Here is a 22,067-nt window from a genome sequence, read left to right as displayed (position 1 = left end):
TGATAAAAGGAGCCTTTAGAAATGTATTGCATCTCCCTGCCTGGTATATGTTCAGACCCTGCACAGCTCAAATTCAACTTTTCACTTCCACTTTAAGTACACCCGACAGCACTCTGTGCTTGTAAACATCCATCATTAAGCAATTATGTTAATGACACTCGAAATCTCAATCTGTCGTTTCCTCTATGTAATCAGGCCTGCACTCAACAGAAGTGGGACATTTTGAGGAAATATTAATTTTCTTCCCAATAATTAAATGAGAAGTTTGAGCACTCTCGTTTGTATTGTATCAATCTTCTCATCTAACTCTTTGCAAACAAATAAAGGGAATGTATTACATTATTCTAAATAATTGTTCGATCTCCGTAATAAAAACTATGAACTATGTCAGAAAAATGTTGTTGCTTAGTTTATTATGATTGATCAAAAAAGTAGGTTGACTGTACCTATACTGTGCAGCTGATTACTGAAGAGTAATCTAAAGCACATTTTATTAATGAATTCCTTATGAAGCCTGCCGGGTGTCCTTACATCATAAGCTGGAAGATGGATCATCAATAATAGATGAGATATTAGCATTAAAATAAAAAGGACCAATATAAAACAGAAAAATCTACAACAATCATAGAAAAAAGAATTTATTTTCTCATTTGAAAAAAAACGTTATGGAAACCCATAACCAGAAACTAATGCACAGCGAAGAGACAGACGTGTGAAAATACGTTATGGACATACAGCTTTGGATAGCAGGAGCATTTCTTGTGTTTTTACGCCAATTCATGAGAGCAAAAAAACATCAAAGAAAAAGGAATTTCAATGTTACTGAGAAAGGCTTATGTGCCTTCTTCTTGAAGAGAAGCAAACACACTACAAAGAGAAAGAAAATAAGCTGCAATAAAAAAGGCATCAATCCCAAATCATCCCCCTCATCATCACAGTGAAACAGCGTTAGAGAGCACGGAGATACAGTGTTCAGGTTCCACTGTCTAGTCTGTGATGCTGCATTCAGGTCTCATGGGAAAAACAGTCGCTGACAGTATTGATAATGCCATCATGTTTTGAATGGTAAATGCTGCTTAGGAGGTTACTGATACTTCAGTATTTTAGTGCAAGAACAGACATACTTCTATCAATTAGGGCTGTTAATAATGATTATTTTCATAATCTTTGAATTAGTTGCTAGATAAAATGTCAGAAAATAGTTACAAAATATCTCAAGTCTCTCAAAGTCCAAGCTGATGTCTTTTAATGTCTTGAGTTGTCAAAACAAACCCAAATATATCCACTTGTATATGAAATTAAATAGATAAAAGCAGGTCATCTACATGTGTAGGAGAAAACAGCAATCTTTGCATAAAAAACGACTTTTATGATTCATAAAATATCAAAATACGAATTAGTAAGTAGTAGTTGGTTGAATTATTGATAAGTCGACTAAGCAACCTTTTTCTACGAGTCATAGTTATTCATCAATCTTAGATATCATGGCACGCAGGACGTTCTGTGCTTTTTTCATCTCTGCTATATCATTTCCAAGCTGAGCGAACGAGTCATGTGTGAAAAAGCTGGAAGCAATTCATGTGAGTAATTCAAATGTGCTAGTAGTAATCACAAAAGTTTCAACAGGGGTGAGTCTTTCAAGTCAGGACTTTGAACTGTCGGGATGTTGCAGTTGTATTTCCCATGGGACTTGAACACAGCACAGCATCAAAGGCTTCACACAAAGGTTAATTTGTTCCGTTCACCAAAAAAAAAGGCAATTTAAAAAAGGTCAAACATTTGGAGTTTTTCTTTTTTTCTGGGCCTTCCTCACAGTTTACATACTAGCTGGTGGACGCTAAAGCTGCAGTCTTTGGAGCGGAGTAAAGCAGGTCAACATAAAACAGACTTCTACATGAAGGAAACCCCAAAGCATTACATCAACAAGACAGGAGGCAGTTTAAAAGCTTTCTTTTAAAAAGGAACAGTTTGACATTTAAGAACATGTTCTTATTAGCTTTCTTGCTGAGAGCTACATGAGAGGATCGCAACCACTCCAAATGTCTCTAAGAATTAAGCTTCAACCAGCAGACGCTTAGCTTAGCAGACTGGAAACAGGTGGAAACAGCTAGCATAGCTCTGTCCAAAGGTAACCAAATGTTCCTATAAGCGTCTTTTTTAATTAATATTTCATGTTCAATATTTATAAAGCACAATACATTGCCCTGTGCGTCTGAAGAGTGCTGTATAAATACACTTTTCTTCAATGCTAAGCTTATCTTTTCCAGCTTCATATTTAGACATGAATGGTTTTAATATTCTCACCAAACCCTCACCAAGAAAGCAAATATTCCATACAATTTGACACACAGTGTAGACACACAAAAGCACTGAAAGTACAGGAACGCACACTCAGAGACAGACGCAAAGACAGTTTGAAACACAAGGTTAAAAATGTCCTTTTGACTCGACATAAATACAGAAAACAGGAGAGCAAACAGTACACATCAACCTTCAGGTGGATTCACAGCTGGCTGGTGTGCAGGTTCGAGACAGCCATTGTTTGTTAAGAGGAGACATGAGGTGCTGCGGTAACAGAAACACTTCCTTTTAAGTACGGGAGCTGTATCACTGTATTTCCATGCACCAATGAAATCCTCTATATTTAGATTTTAGTGTCTGTTCTTTCCACGATCCAGAATCTTCTGATGGCCAGAGAGCGAGATCAATTCCAGCCGATCCGTCTCTCAGTGGAGTGTAGTGGTGCACTTATATGTCAACAAAATGGAGGTGTACTCTGGGAAAGGCTCTTTTGGACCGCATTTAGACATGCAAAGCACAGCAGCCATTAATCAAGTCACCGTGGAGCCCAACATCTCTGAGGAACTGCTGTGAGGCTACATGTTATCTCCTCCCTGGTGAGTTCTCGGTCTCAGTGTGGGAGGAGCAATCGTTCCAAAGCGCACTGTAAATGTTCCCAGTTCTTCCACAGCAGCGCCAGCAGCGACACGCCCACGCAGGTGAACACCAGGTGGAGGCGGCTCCGCAGCAGAGGGGCGGTGAACTTGGCCGCCGTGGAGACGCACACCAGGATGACGGTGACGATAGCCAGCATGATGTTGATGCATTTCCCCAGCAGCACCTTGGCGTCCGTGTTCTCCACCTGAACCGTCTGCTGCTGCTGCTGCTGCAGCTCCAGCTTGGAAACACGAGTCTGGCACGACTCCAGCACCTCCTGCACACGCACACACACACACACACGCAAAATACGATTAGGATCTGGGAAATACTGGAGAGCAATGACTCATAAAGGGAAGGGCAGTGAAACTGGATAAGATATGAATTGAACTGCATAGAAACTACAAAGGCACTTCCATTGCTAGTGAAAGTGAGAAAAGGATTCCTTCTCCGTTATGATAAGCTCCAAAATGTAATGATTTCTTCCTTGAGCCATTTAACAAGTTAATGACATTTATAATCGCAATTCTGTTGACAAACATATACACCAAACTAACAACGTAAACTCTTTGGCGGAGCTGATGGAAACATCGTGTGGCTCTTACCTGACTTATTCTTATATAATTATTTTAAATGATTATAAAGAAAACAAAATCATTGTACACCCAATCAGAAGAGAACACAATGTACCTTTTACTGATAGCATTAATGTCATTTTACATAGAAGTACAGGAAGTTCCTAAATAATCTAAGAAGGTTTACATTCTGACCTTTAGGATTAGTTTTTTTACTTTGTTACTGAGAGATTATGTTATGCACTACAATATCCATGATATACTTTTGCTGCTTTAAGGACTGTCACTGTTAAATAATAATAATAATAATAATAATAATAATAATAATAATAATAATAATAATAGGCCGTTGCAATACAATAGTATATAAGAAAAAAAAGAAATTGGGAGGCGAGTAGAATATACAATTTAAATTGTGTTGGGGTGAACTATTGCTTTAAAAAACCTATGACTTTCTGTACATTGTTAAATCAAATCATTTCAGTACTGCAGTTCAATGTCTGTATGTCTGTTACTCCAGCGCTGTGCTTCAGTGTTCAATGTTAGATGTGTTTGTGGTGTATTATATAACATATATTACAAAACACAACACATTACCTGAATGTCCCTCGCCCTCTCGTAGGCCTGGTAAGCAACCTTCTCCTCGATACTGGCCAACTCCTGCTTCAGATTAATCGTCTCATGTTGGTGCAGCTCCGTCAGGTCGTTTAACTGATCCTCCAACCGCTCATACCTGACACAAACACACACAGATGTATAGAAGATGGACGCAAGAAGACACAGAGAGAGAGGGAGAGAACGATGCATAATTGAATGTGTGTGTGGGCGAGTAAGCAGTGCACAGCAGTTTATCTACAACTGCAGCCAAGCTGCTGACAAACTGTACCCTTGGTGACTTAGCAACAGTCCTGAGGTTTGAGTTTAAGCTCAGTTCTCTATTTTTAGGTTCCAAAAGCTCATAATAACTGTCAGAAGCTCAACAGTTGAACAAACACAATGTGTCACGTCCAGTCAGGAGGTTATTATGGGATGAGGATTATTAATACAACAGCAGCAGAACTATGGCTATTCGATGTGGGAATATTCAGTTTGGCTTGTGCGCACTTCAAATGAAGTATGTGCGACTTTTAAATCTACAAGTTATGGCTTCAGTGTGGTCATGCATTACGAGCTGCTCAATTAAAGAGTAATACATCCCACAGAGATGTTTGAAGGACTTTTACAGGAATGTGGAGGTCAACATTCCTGTAACTCATTAAGGGTGTTGCATTATTGCATATGAGTACTGTTTTCTTTAAAGCTTCTGAGACATAGTTGGTGTGTAAAAGTGAGATGAACATGTCTTCTTTTTAAAGTAAATCTCACATAAATTCCTTTTCTACTTACTGTGGGGGAGGATTGCGATGGCCCTAATTGGTTCAGTGCTCATAACATAACACTATAAATGTAAGTTATTTTATAGTGAATGTCTTATTATGAACCTTCAATTGAATTTCAATCTGCCACGAAGCAAAGTATACAAATGTTCGTATGGGCTGTCAATTATAGTTCTTGGAATGAAAGAAAAAGCGAAATCAGATTAGGAATTGGCCAAGAAAATTACAATCAGTGCATCTCTGATTTGTGGCTTTGTGTTTCCGGTCGGGGTTCGATATGTCCCGGATAATGCCGGGCGGTAACATCCCTGGATGTTCTAAGCCGTACCCACCTGTATCTCTCCTCCTGCATGGTCTGTGAGAAGTAGCTGTAATCTCGTTTGAACTGTGTGTTCAGAGTCTCCATGTCCTCTGCCAGCTGTGTCTGCGCCTCCCTGATCTCCCTCACCATGTCCAGCACCTCCCCTAGCCTCCCGTTAGAGTCGGACCTCCCCGGCCCCCCGGACCCCGCTCCAGAGCCCCCAGCAAGGTTTCCGTTAGAGTCAGCTGAGCCAGACGTTCCCGTGGAGCACTCGTCGTCGCTCTGGTACTTGCTGGTCTTGGCTACGGTGGTGGCGCTGCCGCTCAGCCCTCTTGATGCCATGTCCACCTGAAGGCCCCCCCCCGCCTCCATGGAGCTCTTGAGGTGGGCGATGTTGTCAGCACTGCCAAACTTGTTCCTGATCAGATTGGCGATCTCCCGGGACTTGTTGAAGAAGAACGGTGGCGAGAGCGACACCCCGGGCCCGATGGTCTTCACTTTATCGAGCGTGGGGTGGCGTCCCGTGGCGCTGACGTCCCGCAGGCTGCCCTCCTTGCTGTGCGTCCCGGACTCCTTGCTGCTGCCGTCCTTGTGGCTGTGCTTCCCGTTGGTCTCGCTGTCCTTCACGCGGCGGTGGTACTGCTCCAGCTTCCTCTGCAGTCGGGCGATGGTGTGCGCAGACTTCTGGTTCTTCTTCTCAAAGACCTGGCGGATACGGCCCACCTGCTGCTTGTCGGCGTTGTTCACCAGTTTCAGGTACTCTGCCACGTTCTGGTCCCGAGCCGTCTGCTCCACCTTAATCTGCTCCGTCACCTTAAGGCAGAATGAAAGGAGAACATTTTATTATAGCAATGCTGAATTTAGTTGGTCCTATTGACAATTTCACAAAGCAATTAACAATGTATTGTATTTATTCACACAATACGTTCAAAATGTTATATTTAAATTGTGGTTTTTTTATTTCTCGGGGGTATACATTTGTATATGTCTTTTGCTGGAAAAACTAAATGCCACTTAATATATTTGTCAAAAATTTTAAAAAAAAATCTGGATTTAAAAGTTTCAAAATCTGCTTTGAAATGACTTGAGAAAAGAAATGCATTCGACGTGTTCATTTGACCACAATGTTTTATACAATGCGTTTTCAGATGGTGGAAGTCTTTCCACTTTTGATTATTCCAATGAAAGGGAAACAAAAGGGACTATAATGAACATTATTCAGAAGATGTGGTGGAGAACAATGTCTTGCTAATTAAACCAATAGATCCTTTGATTGCAATCTGTAGTCGTAGAACTGAATTGGCTCCTAATTGGATGAAGACATTCTGCTGCTCCACAAAGCAACACCATAGAGAGATAAGTGGTATTCTATTATTTGTTTTTGTCATGTTTGTTCAGAGCGTGCTTTACTCTGCTCTACAAGTTAAACACAGTAAATCCACACAGGAGGTAAATACTGTTTCTCTGACCTTGAGGATCTTCTGCTGCAGGCTGTCGATCCCCAGCGCTCCCTTTGTGAAGTCCAGGCCCACCCCGTCGTCCCCCACACTGTCCACCACGTCCAGGTTGGACTCCGAGCCGCCGCGGCGCATCGGCACCGGGATGCTGAGGATGTTGGCATCGCAAGCACTGCGCTCTGCCTGGAAACACACACAGAGGATGGGAAGGGTTCATATTGAACTGCATTGAACTGTAAAACATGTATTATAGATTTTTCTCCGATTGCATTCACAGATATATTTTTGGGAATTTATTTATGGACAGATTTCTTTGTAAGCACATTTGTGGAAATTTTCTTTTTTTTGTCTATATAAATGTCGCATTTAAAAAGAAAGCATTTTGCTTTAAACAATGCATTTGCTCCTTGTCATTACTTTATGAATGCAATGATAGTGATCTGTGTGTTTAAGAGCCTTGCAGCCTTTCTTCTCACAGTTGTTTCCTAATGAAGACTGAAACTAAGTATGTTTCTGTGAATGTACTCAGGAAGTCAACTTAGTGAGAAAAACAAGTCTCCAGGGTGTCAACTGGAGTGAACCTGATATCCCAAAAGCTTACAAATCAAACATCGAGACAACATCTTAAAGTGTCATTATTAGAATGTCCTTGGAGATGCATAGCCTTTAACACTAACTGTACTTCTGTTAATAACTGCTGTTAGGCTACCATCTTAGAGGCACAACGTTAAAAGCCTCATTAAACATCTTCACACTGAAATTAAAGCTCATAACAATTGGTGCACCGAATATGAAAAGAAAAGATATGTTGCATCAAAAACACACGACACAGACTGAAAGATTTTAGAGTAAACTATCTGCCATAAACCCTCAGCATTATCTAGTGCCATGGATATAAAAGAGCAGGTGTGTTTATGCGGCTTCATCTCCTCACTGTTCTCTTTCCGTCTCTAGCTTCACTCTCTGTCTAATCTCTTGGCAAGAATAAAGTAAAGATAAGAGCAGAGCCAGAAAAGAAAAATCAAGAGGATCAAAGGAGTATTGAGTCCACAAGTCTCCAGAGGATGTTCTGTTAGACTGGAGGGAAACGGCAGCTAAAGACCCAGTCAATGCGTCTGAAGGCTGCACAATGGTCAGTTAGTGGAGCTCCAAATAAACAGCCTCCAGAGCCTCGTCTCCTGAACATCCATTCTCTCTGTATTGACAAAAGCAGACAATTACGTAAGGCAACCTAAAATATTAGTATGTGGTAACTCTTGTTGCCACGGCAGCAAAGCACATACAGGCAGACTAAGCTCTAAAACACACACTCGCTCACACACATATGACCAAACAGCTGACAAACCCTGCAGGCGCTGTTTTTTTGTTGGCTTTATACTTGATGTGCTCTTATCCACAGACGAGCAGAAAAGGTTACACTGTAATCGTGTCCCGTGGCTTTCTGTGATGTATCCTGGAGCCAGCAGCCATCATCTCCAGCAGTGGATAATAGTCTTACAATACCAGAGAGCTACTGACTTTTTATTAACATAAGAAGTCATTCATGTAAATGCTCTGGTCTGAATGATAGTGTCCCGAGTACAGATGGCCAACACCCTCAGAACATCGCACACAACATTCAGAAGGACAGAAATGCAGCCAGATCAAAATCTCTGTGAGTAAACCAACACGAAGTAAACATATAAACAGATTTGTTGTTTGCAGCTTCAAAAGTGAAGATTTGCTTGTTTTCCTGTTTGTGATCAAATACATATTTTGGGGACTTGTTTAAGGCTGAAAGAATGAGCTCATTCAGACGCTATATTTATAAGCTTTTATATGATCTCTTCCATGCAATGCCCTTGGATTATTTTTTACAATGTTTTTGTTTACCACAAAAGAGCTTTGGCAAGGATTACCAACCTCGGGAAGTAAAACACTTGCCACCAATAAAAGCCTTCAAAATGGTCAGATGGTTTATATCCATCTATCATCTCTATTTAGATAGATGGATAGACATACTTTATTGTCATTTCAACAAGACACAGAATGTACTATTAAAACGACTTTTCGTTGTACTGGCTTACAGGAACAGGACAATATAAAAACTTGCTAAAAATGTACATATAAATAAATAATAGTGACGTGGTGCTGATAAAATTCAAGATAAATTGTGCGTTTAAAATATAAAGACTTACAATACATATAAATAAAATAGACATACTATAGAAAATATGTGCGCTTTACACAGCGTACTGTAATCTCTATGTTACTGGTCTACTTGCTGTTCAGCAGTCTGATGGCATGGGGGGAAAAGCTATTACAGAATCTGACTGTTTTGCTGTTAATGCTGCGGAACCTCTTGCCGGAGGGCAGCACGGAGAACAGAGCATGGTGAGGATGAGTGGGGTCTTTAAAAATGTTCTGGGCTTTTGTCAGGGAGCGTTTGTGAGCGGTGTCTCTGATGGGAGGGAGAGAAACTCCGATGATCTTCTCTGCTGTCCTGACCACTCTCTGCAGGGACTTCCAGTCTTTGGCGTTGCAGTCTCTCGACCAGATGGAGATGCCGCTGGTCAGCACGCTCTCTATGGTTCCTCTGTAGAACGTGGGGAGGATGGGAGGGGGGAGCTGTGCTCTTCTCCACCTGCGCAGGAAGTGTAGGCACTGCTGTGCCTTCTTAAATAGTGATGTAGTGTGAGTGGACCGGGTCAGACTGCTTGTGATATGCACCCCCAGGAACTTGGTGCTGTCTGTAGTCTTCACTGCTGTGCCGTTGATGTGGCGTGGTGGGTGACAGTGCTTTTTGTTCCTGAAGTCGACAATGATCTCTTTTATTATATCACCATTCAGGATCAGGTTGTTGGTGTTACACCAGTCTGTCAGATGTTTCACCTCCTCCCTGTAGGCCTGTTCGTTGTTGTCCCTGATGAGTCCCACCACTGTCGTATCGTCCGCGTACTTTATGATGTGGTTGGTACTGAACCTGAAGCAGCAGTCGTGGGTCATCAGGGTGAAAAGCAGTGGACTCAGAACACAGCCCTGCGGGGATCCGGTGTTTATTTATCTACTTAAATTCCCCAAAATAATAACATTATCACCGGAAATGCATTGACTTAATGGCAATTGATTACTTAACACATACTACTACTTTTTTTTAAAACAATTACTCATCCCCAGTCATTTAAACCATCAAAGTTAACTTTTTTTCTTCTTGTATGCGTGTATGACAACATTTATTTAGAAACTCAGTATAAACACAACACATTTTGGCTAAAACCTTCAATCTAAAACGCTCAAATCATCAAGACGTTCATCAAAGGGTTTGAACAACAAAAGTGTTTGAAGAAATCCTTTCATTTCAATGTGACTTTTCTTAGTGCTAACTTTAAACGCTTTTGAATCCTGTGGCTGGAACAGTATGTGGTAAAAGTTCAATCAGAAAAATAATGAACAACTGATTAAATCATTAAAATGACCGAAGCCAGATGCAGCCTGATGAAGCACCTTCACACCGAGTCTACGGCATTGAACAAAACTGTGAATAAATAAACCTCCTGCTTTGGACTAAAGTGTTTACATTAGTGACCAGACTTTTAAACCTCCCTCCTTTGCTGCCTCTCCCGTACAAACAGATGATAAATCAGCTGCTTGCAGGAGATGCAAGTGTAAACATGCGGCTGACACTCGGCAGCCCAGGCACGTATTGGATATCCATTGGGAAGTGGGTCCGAGGGTAAGAGCGAGGGGAATTATTTACATGTGAACACACAGAGGCAGCATATGTCTCTGAGGGCACAGGTCGCAACTCTTCCTATGACCCCGGTCTGCACTTATGCCATTTAGATGATTATACAGATGGGTGGACACACACAGCCAAAACACAAACAACACAGCTGGGCTATTGACCGCTGGGAAATACGAAGGAGATTTTGAGATATATGGCTCTGAAACTGGGTGATTCAACTTGTCTCCTAGAAATAAAAAATGTATGAAACATGGGCTACAAACGCTGCCCTTGGAGAGAACTACTGGCTATAAAACAGGCTGCAGAAAATGTTCTAAATTTGGTTTTCACAGCACACGATGTACAAGTGGAAAAGGTGACACAAAAAGTACTTTCCTGTTGGCTTAGGTTGTTCATTTACATAACATCTGCAGCTTCCTTTAAAGCTTTGATGCATATAAAACACATCTATTTATATTGCAAAAAAAATCTCACATAGTCTATTGCTGTTCTAGTGGAACTTAAATGAATGATCGATTTTTGAATGAATAGAAAAACAACACAAGTTTAGAGCAAAGCAAAACGCTCTGAAAATGCATTTCAGCACCTTGTAGCTTTGAACTAAATGATAACATCAGCATGCCAACAAGCCAAACATGGCATTGAAAACACTAACATGTTGATGTTTAGCAGCCAATTTTCACAATTTTCCCCGTGTTAGCTAAGCATCATAGCATGATTGCTAATTAGCACTAAAAACTTAAACCCATATATCCAATAATTGTCGAGACATTTCACATCCAAACCAGAGATGTAAGAAGAATTGATGGATTGTTGATACAGTTTCATCAACAATAGATTCAACAGTATTACCAAACATATATTCACGAAACTCCGGAGTATTGGTATCTCATTACACCCTTAAATATCCAAACAACCTATTTTCCCCATCTCAATGCTGGATCATGACATAATTCCTTCCGACCAAAGTGACCGCACTCGTTTCTCGAGCGATGCTGCCAGCGTGGCTAAAAATAATCTACAGATGAACTGATAATGAAAACAATGAGCACTTGAATTCAATACCCAACAAGTGAACCATGCATAATAAAGTAGTTTCTCTGTGGCATTTTCATTGGCTTTGTATATTCAAAATCTAAGATTAGAGCTTGGAGAGGAAGCTTGTGGTGTGAACAGTATGTGGAAAGGAGAGAGTGGGCCACTAAGTGCTACTCCAACTCCCACTAAGCCTCCTCAGTGATGGAGCTGGGACCAGGGACCTTGCCATGGGGAGACAATGGCCCGGCACAAACACAGGAAACAACTGAGGGAAACCTTTCTTTTGTTGCTCCAAGCGCGCAGGGAGAAGCTCATTACTCCTGCCTCCAATCCACCAACTTATATTCCACTAACATGAGCCAGAGGTAAACTACACGTCGTCCCCCATGAGCATCGAAATCCTCCCCTTCAGCTCTAATCAGTGTGTTCTTTGTTTGTCAAAACCCAGAGGTGACTCAACTAGTTTATCAAAAACTAATCAGCAGCTGTCCGCCGGTGAGAAATGAACAAGTAAACATCCCAAACTAATCCATCAAGTCAAGGACGTTCACAGGATACAGTGAGGCTCAGTGTGTCTCCAGATGCAGATAGCTCAATGTATGGTGGTTACATGCAAAGTCAAGTTATGGGTTATATTCTGGAAAGATTTGAAACAATTAGTCATATTTTAAATATATTTAAAAAAGGGAAATTGCCAAATAATTGCTTGTTCCAGCTGATCAAATGTGATGCTTATTTGTACATAATTGTAAAATGATTTTTTTTTAATGTTGGGCCGCTACGGGGGTTTATATATTTTAATATTTCATTTACAAAACAAGAACGTTATCTTCAGGGTAATTAAAAATGAAATGAATCGTTGTCAGCGGGAAACTCTTTTTTGATGGATGATATGATTAATCACTTAATTACTCAGTAATCATTTATAAAGCGCCAAACATTTTCTAGTTTAATCTTTCAACAAACGGGTAAATACAGATTAATTTCAAGAATTAGCAAAGCTAAATATGTGAAAGCAAAAGCCAATAATGATTTATGGCGTACAGGATTCTTAACGGTCTCTCCCGAGATAAATGAGCTATTATAGCACAGTAGTTAAACTTGTGGAGCCACACACAGTTTAACCAGCACTCAGATTAGCAGCAGCTGAAATAAACCGGTGTGTGTTTGAGTGTTGAGGGGGAAATAATGGGATTGAGAGATTAGGAGATTTAGTGGAGGAGACGTTTTAAACCAGACTCGTATAGCCAACAACAGAGAGAGATATACCATGTACAGTGTAGAATGCGATACATAATTTATTGTGTGTATGGAAATTTGTTCTGGACTCCGTCCTGCAGTTCCACATACATGTACTTATACAAACATAGTAAACATTACAAATACATGAACATATTACCACTCATACACCGTTTTTACAAACAAAGACGCACCTACTGACAATGGCGCCCTATTGCACAACCTTCATGGCCCATATTTAAATCTATATGACATTACATTTCTAGCGTCTTTGAGCATTAGGAAAAGCGTCATACAAATCCCATGTATTATTATTATTATTACATGCGAGCGTTAAGAAGCTTAATGGACACAGGCAGGAAGGACTGCTGACAGCCGTTCAGCCTGCCACTAGGAACCCTGCATCTTCAACCAGTAGCTGCATGGATGGAGGTTGCAGGCCTGCGTTAGTAAATATATTTATGACTTTTAAATATATGTAGCTGCAGACAACTGTAGCAGCAATCCTCACGCATTATGGTACGTAAGGGAAGCAGTGCAATGAACAACGAAACATCCGTTTTTTTTTTACCTGCTAATGGTTCTTGAGTTTGCAGGTATTTGGTCAAAAACAAAAGTAGGTCCGTCTAGATATTTGTGCGCTTTGTCTTTTTTACAACTACATTAAATTCAAAAATATGAGTGTAGGGAGGTGGATAAAGAGTCCATAACCAAAACTGTACATTTGGGAGGCAGTGATTTAATTACTCGACATAATGTGCTTTCATTTACTGTAGATAATCATGTCTCCTCCACCATTATCTCTTTCTTAATATTGCAGAATAAACAGCAGCTTATTAGCCAAATATGGAGATGTACTCAGATGTCCATTTAGATATTAAAGTTCTGAAAGGCTTATTAATCCATAAAGAAAATTAGCTATGGTTGCCAAGGCCACAGTGTCCCAAGAGACTTGAGAATAACACAGACGAAGATCCCTGAGAATGTATGACAGCTCGAACACCAAGCCGAATGAAAAATGTTGTCACATAATACTCGCCAGTTGCACAGAATTCAAACCCATTCAACCTGTGAGGCACATATCTACTCTGAAAGGAGAGACTGGGTTTCTTACCGAGCTACTCATCATTAAGTGTGCACTCTGTGGGCTACTACACTCTGTGCCGTATAATGTTCACATTATCTTAATGCTGTTAACCATTTGTGTAATTACAAGGCTCAGCTTTTCTTATCTCCTCAGTAGAAGTGCAACAATTAGACTTTATTAGAAAAGATTATTGCTAACTATTTAGATTATTTAATAATTATTACATTCATTGCAAAAAATGTCAGGAAACGCAGCTTTGAGCCTCTCAAAGATAGAAATGTCCTGCTTTCCCCTGTTTTATTTTATATTACATACATCTTTTGGGGGTTTTGGACATTTAAAGACTTCTTCTTAGACTGAGGCTTTTCTTTTTGTATTTTATAACAATCTAGAAAGAATTGGCAGATTTGTTGAAATGTCAAACTATTGATGGTTGCAGACCTTGTCCTAAATGTAATTTAATTAAATTGTCTTCAACAATAAAGCAAAGGAAGTCCCTAAATTCAAGTCTGCAATAAAAGGAAAAGAGTTACACTTAAAGGTGGGGTAGATAATTTTGGAGAAACCAGCTGGAGTGCGCTAGAATTTGAAAATACACAGCCGGAAAAAATCTGCCACTTCCTTACAGAGCCCCTCCTCCAACACACACGAACGCGCACATGACCAATGAGGGCACGAGATAAGTTTGTGCACAGATGGAAGGCTGACAGGCAGGTAGGACATCCAGTTATTTTAGCTGGGCCTGCTCAAATGATTGGTCGTGCTTTTTACAGTAATATGGCTTCCACAGATTTTATGGATTTGTTATCAAAGCACTTCAGATATTCATTGCTATCGGGATGTTAAGATCATTCCAAGTGTATCTCGAGCCGGTTTCTCAAACTTACCTACCCCACCTTCAATGAATATTTGACCTGCTAGTTAAAGGTAAGGGAATCATTTGTGTCAAGAACGATGCAACAAAGAACAGGTGACATGATGATATCCTTTGGTTGCGTTCATTCTTTTTAAATTGAATTCAAATCACGTGCAAGCTTTTAAGTTCATTCCTCTATGATTAAAAGGACATTTTAAGGACAATGAGACATTTGTTTGATGTAAATTGGATCCTGCCTGCAGGGGACCAGCCATGACTCTGGGGCCCCAGAAGAAGAGGAGCTGACAGGAAGGCACTCCACCCCCCCACCAGGCTCCAGATTTAACCCAGGAGAATAAATCGAAAGAAAAACAGACTCAGAATAGACGCAAACCTGGGAAATGGGTAAGAATCCTCTGAAAGGAAAAAACAACCACACCTGCAGTCATGCACACACACTGATGAAACACCAGATCAAGTCTGACTCCTATGGTCACACACACACACACACACACACACACACACACACACACACACACACACACACACACACACACACACACACACACACACACACACACACACACACACACACACACACACACACACACACACACACACACACACACACACACACACACACACACACACACACACACACACACACGAAAAAGAAGTGTCACCATCCTCCAGAGGCATAGAACATATCAGACTGCGCTGCACCCTGCGACGAGCTGCCATATTGAATCAACTCTTCATCCCTTTGCTTTTGATTGACTCATTACATACAAATCCCTTTCACACTGTGTTCAGTGGCCTAGTTGTTCACCAACATTTCAAATCTAATCAGCAGAGCACTTCAAATCATAACTGCTTTCACTGTTAAACCCTGCCACTTCTAAAGCCTCTGCATTTGGTTTAATAGCAATTTAATAATGTTCCAAATTGTCAAAACTACTTTTGTACTTTATACACTAGATTCTCTATTCATCAGAGATGCAAAGAAAGGCATCTGAAAATGAGCAATGTACAGTATATACAGTATAACCTTTAAAAAATAGTGTCACAATCTTTTTGAGGTGGTGCATGTATAAAGGTGTAAAGCAGAAATGTTTAAAAGGATGTGTGCATAAACAAAAGTCTTGAGGATCAATATGAAATGATTATTTAAAAATATATTAAAATGGTGCCTTGTGTTGATGGCTATACAATCGGTCTAGTTTATAAACTTCTACAGCGTCTCCCTAGTCATGTATAGAAATCTACAGCGCCACAGCTGTGTGAAATGCATGTACACCTCACTATAGAGAGTGTGACTCTTTACAGGCCAGACGAATGAGGATTAAAAGTCAACTTCGGCAAGATTTGAACTAAAAACAGAAAGTGAGCTTCAAATTGAAACATCAGAACACGTTTTCAGTGCTTTCAAAGATATGTTGATGTGTGTCTGAATTTCCAACCTGTGTAGTTTTTCAAACCGTGATGCCCATTAGGTATCAAAGTGTAATATTGTTGACGTGGCCCAAGAAAACCCCCCAGCCTCATTAACAAACCACAGATGGAGGGATGAAAGACTGCGATACTCTGATCCCACCCTTATTTACTCCGCTTTACACTCTGCAGCTCATACTGTAGCTTCTTGTTTACCAGCTTTAAAACTCACTGTTAAAACCTATGAACTATTTCCTAGGACATTTTTTAATTGTTGTATTTCATTATTATTTACTCCCAATATGTGTATATTTCTTTATCCATTTCTAAGGGAAACATTATGATCTTAAAAGTGTCTGAAAGTTGGAAACAAATGTTATTATAGACTTGTTAGAAGAGGTTGAAGTTTGGAAATACAAGACAAAACAAAACATCACCCTTGATGTAAATGTATGCCATGTTATATACAGCTAAACTATCAAAACAATGCCAATATAGGTTCCTGGTGAGGCACAAGGTTTGACATCAGTACTGTAGATAGACTTTTTCTAAATCGCTTTTATATATATTTCCAGTTAAAGAAAGAGCTTCACTTTTTGTTATGAACATTGTGAAGTTAATTAGTTACTTCCCTGTTCATTTAACCAGACAGGAACTAGGGAATATATCGAATCAACCAATGCACTGCAGCGAGAAGAAGAGAGGTCTGGATGGATATCGAGTTGAACATCAATGAACTCCAAACCATTAACAACACATACATTCATCTTTCAATCTGACTACATGTACCGCGAAAAGATTATCAACGGAAGAATATCTCTACACAATCTAAACCACGTGCAGCTAACACAACCACATGCAAACAAGACAAGAGTTATAATCCCGTCTCTTCTCTTTTCTCCTCTAATCTGAGGTTTTAATCGGCTGATGCTCAGAACAAAGATTACCCAGCAGCCCTTGCTCCTATTCTAAAATGCTCGGGGAGGAAAGATGGAGAGAAAGCGACGTGGTGAGAATACAGATGAGTGAGGGTGTAAACTTGAGGGAAATGAGACAGAAATAGTGAAAGAGATTTAAAAGAGCGTAGAAGAGGAAGTGATGGAAATATAGACTGACAGACCGAGAAGAGAGTAAAGAAAAAAAGATGAGTGGAGGTCAGCGTTTGAACTCCGCAGGTTGAGCAGAATGGAATAAGGGTTTTAAAAAACAAAGGGTTCAAACCAGTCAAGGTCAGAGTTTAGAGTGAAGCCTTTAAGGCTAAGATGCTCTCGAGGTGCATGCGGCTCTTTAAGCCCTCTGCTCTGGCTCCCTTGAGCTTAGACAAAAATAAGAAGGAAATAAAATAAAAATATTTGTAGGACTATTTATATTTTGTTGCACGGTTGAACGTTTTCCGTATTTTGAGGTGATACTGTGACAACATTTAAAAAAAAAAAAACGGTTTTAATTAGGTCAACTAAAATATCCCTCACGTCCTGCTACGGTCCCGTACCAGCGCCTTTTCTTGCAGGTGAATAACCTGACCCCCGGTTCGATGAGCGAACTGTGGATACATCAAAGAAAAGAAAAGTATCGGAGGAACACAGAGGGTGGACAGAGTTATCTGCTTTCACAGCAAACGATGCTGGCTTACCGGTATGTTTGATATGTGGAGAGAAGTTGTCAAAGGTGCTGCAGCCTTTACGTATCGGAGGAAAAACACGGAAGAGGAAGACAGCTGACAATCTTCAGTCATAATTCAATCAGTTAACTCTTTTTAGGGTGCAGCTAATTGTTTGATTTATTTCAAAGTGGGCCCATTTGAATTATCTTCATTTTCTTCAAATGCGCAGAGGACAGGTGCTGTGTTGATTTATTTTAAAAGTAGGCCTGTGTATTTTTTTTTTATTCTCCTTATAAAAGTTCTTTGTTTATTATTAGAGGCAAACAGTTTTATATAATGTAATAAATAATAAATGCAAAAAAACTGTAGTTTTTGTCTATGATGTAACAATATATACAACTTTATAAACATCAAATATGTTTTGCGGCTCCAAACAAAAACAAAAATGGTGGAAAAGGGGGCAAAATGGCTCTTTTGGTCAAAAAGGTTGCAGACCCCTGGTTTAAGGGAACATTTGTCCATTTGATGGTAAAGGATTTGTTTATTTATTTCAGGCACAAAGGCAATTCAAAGTGCTTTACGTATGCATTACCACACAAACCAATTCTATGGAAAGCAACACAACTTATACAATTGCAAATAGAGTAGAATCTGCAAGAGATGCAGAAGCATAATGATGCAATGTTTTCATATGACCTTGGGGACAGTAGCTTACCAAACCATTGACCCCACTGATACATGTCGATGTTTACATTTCAAAATCCATCTAGGGGATGTACAATGAAGTAAATCAAATATAGATATTAACAGACATTTTATTTTGCGAAATAGCAAGAAACTAGATCTGCAACAAATGAGATTACTCAAATATTCGTCTAATCGGACGAACTCGATGAGAAAACATAACCTGAAGGAAACATAAATCTTCATTTATTTACACATTCATATCAATTAACAGTGTGTGCATGCATATAAATAACATTGAGATTATATTCAACAGCAAGTAAGAGGGTTTTATATAAAAGCTATTTTTATTATCCTATTCTAAGGTTCGAGAACGTAGCTTTGAATAGATCTCAATAATAAGGACTATAAGTAATCATGCAGACACACACACTCATACATTCTGTAAATTTAGACGCCAACAGATGTAACACAGGAAAGAGGTGGATCTACATTCAGTCACTCCATTTTTAGAAGCCTGATTCCTAACAACCCACTCCTCTGCACTTGCAACAAACACACACACACTCTTACACACACTAGAGCACTTACTAGAGTTGAGTACAGCGAAATGTTGGCATGAGTGAAAGCCAGACTTTGTAATGTGTCCACACAGTCTGAATGACCCCGCATCCTTCAGTCAACACACATGCAAACACGTCTCCCTGGATTACATAACAGTCACTGGCAGGTGTGTGTTGAGCACAAATCTTTAAATATCTATTCATGGTGCAGATTTTATTTACATAAGTGCTAAAACACATCGATTACAGACAAAATATTAACTGTTTTGAGGATTCACAATTCCCCCAAAAGTCCTACAAAGAGTAATACATGTCGGTTCTCGTTCTTTTATGATATTAAATACAATTTGAAGGGGTTAGGACTGTATGTGTGACAAAACAGACGTCCATTTTAGTATTTTGGATACTGTGATGAATATTTGTACTCTCTGTTCTGCCACTCTTAAGACAAAATAATGATTCATCCTTTAGCCCAATTCATAATGACAAACTGTATAGTTGCAGCCCAAATGTTCATACAGTACATTTATTGAAGTATGTTATTTACAAGGGCTGCAACTTACTATTTTTGTATTATTAATAGGTCAATCCTAAAAAGGTCAGATAGTAACGAACGAGCCTAAGAAAATATGCATTGCTTTATAATTGCTTGCTTGGTTTAAACAAAAACTAAAAATGTCTAGTGATATAAAAAAGAAAATCCTACTGTTTAAGAAGTTGGAAGTGTAAATGATGTATTTTTGACTTAACTAATGAAACAATTTACCAAGAATGAAAATATTCCAATGTAATAATAGCTCCTATGAAGGCATGTGCCAGAGGCCAACCAAATGTTTCCGACCCGCCATTTGCATTTTCTATACGTTTGTCCCTATTGCAGGGTATAACTACTGTTGAGTTGAGAATTAAATGCCAAAAAGGGGCTGAACCACATTTTTCCACAAGCTTAATGTGTCTAAAGTGACTCTAATAACTGGCAGTGATTCAGCGTAATATGATATGACTAGGGGGAAAAACAGCTGTGTGTGTGTGATAGCCAAACACAGGATCTCTTTGATGGGCAGAGTATGTGTGTGTTGGTTAATCCTCACCCTGTTACTCGCTGCTGGTGTGTGTGGATTCTCTGTCAGTTTATCCCATTTAATCCCTAATCCAAAAGCATCAAGAGAAAGAGAGAAACCTGTGTACGTAGATGAAAATCATCTAATAATTTACATTCCAGAGATTATACCCTGTCCTGCTCTCATCATTTTGCTAAATTTTGTTGGGTCAAGATGGCAGTACGCATGCTCCCAGGTTAAAGAAGCAGACAGAAGAACCAGCACAGACAAGATATACTGGCACCTGATGAAATAGTCCCACTCAAAACAATCAATATGTATATTTGTATTTACCGATGAGATATATCTTTCTCTCCTCAAAGCCACCAGACTCTGTTGACCAAAACAGTCATTTTACTTCCCAAAACATGGTTGTTGTTGTTGTTGGTCTACTACATCTGCCTCTATTGATATTATTGTGTTATTGTGTGACTTTAATTGAATCAACACCAAAGTCCCAGAATAACACAAACTAACACACCGTTAAAGGCGGTAGTAGACCAGTAACTCCTGTGTCCTGTGAAGTAAAATGACAGTTTGTGTCAGTTTGATATCTTTGAAGAGAGCAAAGTTAATGGCTTCAGTTGCAGATTTTTGCTTCAATTAATACACAGACTATGAATAAGACGTTCATACAACCCTGCTTCAAATATTCCAAACGATCCCTTTAAAAGCATAATTTATTCTGGGAAACGACACAGATTCCACCAGTTGCCCTTGACAACAGACGCCATTGAGTAGAGCCGAGCTCACACCTCGCCGTGATGTCCAATGAAGCGAGTCAAAGGAGAATAACAACAAATCAGCTCCCATTCATCGACATTCACTCCTCCCATTCTGTTCACTCTCAATGGCCAAACAAAGGCCACGGCTCAGCTCATCAGTGTGATTTGTGGCGCTGATTGGGGACTATTGGGGACGTGTGTGTGTGTGTGTGTGTGTGTGTGTGTGTGTGTGTGTGTGTGTGTGTGTGTGTGTGTGTGTGTGTGTGTGTGTGTGTGTGTGTGTGTGTGTGTGTGTGTGTGTGTGTATGTGTGTGTGTGTGTGTACTGGGATAGGCATACAGCAAAAACTGGTTTCCTGTATGTTACAGGAAGAGAGCAAAACAACAAGCTCTGACTTGTTGAGTGTAAATGAATGTTGTGCTGGGAAACAATTAACACCCAGCCAGGAAATCAATATGATTAAAAATAATAATAATAAAAAAAACATTTTCTCGATTCGTATAATGAGCCCAAACTTTTATATTATGCTAATGAGGTGAAACAAAAAGGAAGGCAGGGCTATAACCATCGATCCACCAATCCTCATCTCATAACAACACACTAGCCTAAAGGTAGATAACAGGGGAAATGTATCATGCCCATTCAGACTATTTGCTTTTCCCGACTGTCTAATTATCCAACACTGAGGCCTGAAGATGATGTTTCCCCCTGGGGGCCTTACCGAAGCTAAAAAACATGACTAATGGCAGACAGATGCTCTTTTTAAGGAACTGTTATCTCTTTGCCAAGAAAGTGGAATGAGACCTTGGGCAAAAATAGCCTCCTCTTATTGACATTAATCTAAAGAAGAGGTACAAGAGTGAAGAGTCTCAGAAAAACACTCTGCTGCCCAGAGGGGATATTGACACACACACACACACACACACACACACACACACACACACACACACACACACACACACACACACACACACACACACACACACACACACACACACACACACACACACACACACACACACACACACACACACACACACACACACACACACACACACACACACACACACACACACACACACACACACACACACACACACACACACACGAGGGGAGATCTTCCTCTTTGAAAGTGATCTAATGATAGCAAGAGATGAGGCTTCTCGGTGGTTAATTACACACCTCCAATTATGTAAACACATACGAGACCTTTTAGCATCATCCATATTGATCTTTAAATAAATCAAGTCAACTACCGTCCTTCCACTGCGTAAAGAAATCTATTTCCTCCCTGATAAATCCCCTTCCCTTTTCATCGGAGCAGATTCAAGCTTGGCAAGTCCGTTTGACAGTGAACACACACACATGCCA

The 22,067-nt window shown here is 39.9% G+C and overlaps 1 protein-coding gene across 4 annotated transcripts in view; it reads right to left on the bottom strand.

The window, feature by feature from the left end:
* Positions 1–622: 622 nt before the first annotated feature.
* LOC307021087 (transmembrane and coiled-coil domain protein 3-like) overlaps positions 623–22,067 on the bottom strand; it is a 43,113-nt gene continuing 21,668 nt past the window's right edge. For all 4 annotated transcript variants that reach the window (XM_079652883.1, XM_079652884.1, XM_079652882.1 and 1 more), the window contains 4 exons: positions 6,659–6,829; positions 5,221–6,002; positions 4,110–4,245; positions 623–3,214 (listed from right to left, as the gene is read on the bottom strand). In XM_079652883.1, the coding sequence (XP_079509009.1) occupies positions 2,912–3,214; positions 4,110–4,245; positions 5,221–6,002; positions 6,659–6,829 (1,392 nt within the window). In that variant the 3' untranslated portion in view covers positions 623–2,911. The remainder of the gene's footprint in view (positions 3,215–4,109; positions 4,246–5,220; positions 6,003–6,658; positions 6,830–22,067) is intronic.

This window comes from Notothenia rossii, assembly GCF_949606895.1.
Source record: "Notothenia rossii genome assembly, chromosome: 10".
Classification (NCBI taxonomy): Eukaryota; Metazoa; Chordata; class Actinopteri; order Perciformes; family Nototheniidae; genus Notothenia; species Notothenia rossii.
This window is presented reverse-complemented; position numbering and strand designations above follow the sequence as displayed.